The sequence below is a fragment of the Physella acuta genome, unplaced genomic scaffold (assembly GCF_028476545.2).
Source record: "Physella acuta isolate Inbredline_101_S28 unplaced genomic scaffold, ASM2847654v3 ptg001442l, whole genome shotgun sequence".
Classification (NCBI taxonomy): domain Eukaryota; kingdom Metazoa; phylum Mollusca; class Gastropoda; family Physidae; genus Physella; species Physella acuta.
In genome coordinates, this window is record NW_026732957.1 from 86,681 (window position 1) to 89,483 (window position 2,803).

At 33.8% G+C, this 2,803-nt stretch overlaps 1 protein-coding gene across 1 annotated transcript; it reads left to right on the forward strand.

The window, feature by feature from the left end:
* Positions 1-415: 415 nt before the first annotated feature.
* Positions 416-2,091, forward strand: LOC131927885 (uncharacterized). Its single transcript, XM_059283755.1, has 3 exons — positions 416-559; positions 1,076-1,202; positions 1,951-2,091. Exons 1-3 carry the CDS (start codon positions 463-465, stop codon positions 2,057-2,059), a joined length of 333 nt encoding a protein of 110 aa, XP_059139738.1. The 5' UTR covers positions 416-462; the 3' UTR covers positions 2,060-2,091.
* The last annotated feature ends 712 nt before the right edge of the window (positions 2,092-2,803 follow it).

Genomic DNA, 2,803 nt, shown 5'->3' on the forward strand with positions numbered 1-2,803 from the left:
TAGACATGATTTTTAATTACTTAAACTTTTAAAAATAGAATAGAATCTCATAGAAAAAAACATTGCGCACCAAACAAACGCCGAAACAAAATGTGCATAATAGTGCGCAATATTATTAGTACTTTAAAAATTTACATTAGTTTTTTGAGAAATCGGAAGTAGCGTAAATTACTACTTCCGCCACTCCCACATCACCACTCCCTTCCCTATTCCCACCACTCTCCCATAACCACCCCCTCCCTATTCCCCAACTCCCCGATAACACGCAAGCCACTACTCTTCTATCATCTCCACTCAACCACCCTTTACTCCACCATCCCCCCCCTCCAACACACGGCATAGATACGCATGAACAAAACACGTATCAAATATCCCCATGTCAACATGCACCCATTCAATCTACACTTACAGGTCAACTTTTCTCAACCCTTTGGATAACCAACAACTAAAAGCAGTACAGAAATGAACGGACACGTGACCTTAGCAATTCTCGTCGTCTGCTGGTTGGGCGCAGCAGTAGCTGACGAGGACGGATCTCGTCTGTCTCCCCCCAGACCAGGTAATCTTGGCAGTTGGCCTAATTAGTTAATTAAATTAGTTTCAATTTTCTATTTTTAGACAATTTTTAAAAATAGAAAAAGATCGAGAAAAAGACATGTGTTTTTTTGCGGAAATATCAGGAATATAGAAAAAAAAAGTTTTAATAAACATATACACAATCTACTTTTCCTACTAATTTAATAAATCGTTAGTTAAATTATGCGTGTGCATTTGATACAAAACTTGGGCGCCCATTATCTTAGTGTAGTGATGTCTGGTTGTTATTTCTGTAGGCTTAAATAATTAACGGCTATTTTATTATGGTAGGATTACGAAGTCACTATGCTGTTAAAACCAGAATATTCAATTGATAATATCGTATTTTATTGAGGTTTTTTTTATTAAAATTAAGTTTGAATTTGTATTTATTTAAACTTTCAAATCTAAGAAATGTAACTCTGTTAGCCTAAATCGGCAGTCATAATTATCTATATTACTTCCCTTTGACCATAACTAAGCGTAAAAATACTTTCAGCCATTTCATGTGTTGACCAATACTCCCGTGACGCATGTCTGAGACGTCCAAACGGCGACTACCCACTCTGCAGCCATTGTCAGTATGGCTACTACGCCACCTGCTCTAACGAAATTCTTTACCTGAGGTAAGTTGTCACACGTTTTTTTTACCTGAGTTGTAAGACTTTTTTTTACCTGAGTTGTAAGACTTTTTTACCTGAGTTGTAAGACTTTTTTTTTACCTGAGTTGTAAGACTTTTTTTTACCTGAGTTGTAAGACTTTTTTACCTGAGTTGTAAGACTCTTTTTTTTACCTGCGTTGTAAGAATTTTTTTTACCTGAGTTGTAAGACTTTTTTTTTACCTGAGTTGTAAGACTTTTTTTATCTGAGTTGTAAGACTTCTTTTACCTGAGTTGTAAGACTTTTTTTTACCTGAGTTGTAGGACTTTTTTTTACCTGAGTTGTAAGTTGTTTTTTTTTACCTGAGTTGTAAGACTTTTTTTTACCTGAGTTGTAAGACTTTTTTTTACCTGAGTTGTAAGACTTTTTTTTACCTGAGGTAAGTTGTCACAAGATTCTTTACTTGAGGTAATTTATCAGGCGTTTGTTATCAGATATAAGTTGTCAGATGTTTCTGTATTTAAATGTAACCACGACTAACCGAATCTTTACATCTGACGCTGAGCATCAAACAAACTAAAACACGAGTTATATTTTTCTAAGGCGTAACTCGGCTAGTCTTCTGATATAGGTGAAACAAAGTTGACCTAAGTATTTGAACAATTAGTAATTTTCAGAACTATAGAATATCGCTCTTCTAATTTTATTTTACCACACAAAAAAACATTCATGTATCCTAACATGCAATAAATTAATTTCCTTCCTGTTAACAGACCCTGTCCCGATGCCTACTACAATGGCAACCGTTTTGTGGCCAAGATGGTGTTTAACGTCTACACAAGAGACTGTCAGAAATACGCGCCAAATTGCCCAAGATACTGATCCACCCACACACATTCGCACAAAAAAATAATTGCGAAATAAAAATTTTAAAAAAAATTATGTTCGTGTTTTATTATTATCATTCAGAATTTTGTTTTGTTAAAACCAAATGTAGCTTTCTTTTTTTTATTTTTTATTTTTAATTTTTTTTTTTACAGGAAACTTACATTTCTGTTCAATAGTACCCTGTTTCATCTTATATGTTTATGTGTGTACAGATAGAATAACATACTGTAAGAATGTATGTGGTGTGAAAGCTACATGTAAGTTTATCAACAGTTATTTTTAGCTTAACAGGAATAAATCGGATTCGTTTCCGTTTAGTAATGTCCTTAATCATTGGAGAAAATCTTGTCATTAATCTTAGGAAATAATAGAAACAAGGATATGCATGGCCGTCCTAAATTACGTTGATTTTAAAACATGGGCTTGAATGCCCGTCCAAATGAAAACTTATTTCTAAAAATGTAATTGTAAAGCCGTCCAAATTGACCGTTATGTCTTAAAGTGTACTTGCGTGGCCGTCCAACAATCCCTAATTTAAAAGCATGTTCTTAATGACCGTCCAAGACGTTCTACGTATTCACATCAAAATTGCCAGTTAACTGATACGATATTTTTCAAACAAACATACATAAGTAGGCCTATAAGTATATCATTACAACAATCGACACTCCATATAATAATCTATAACATATTTGGTTTAAAACGTTAGTCAAAATATTTAAAACTTGTAACATTGGT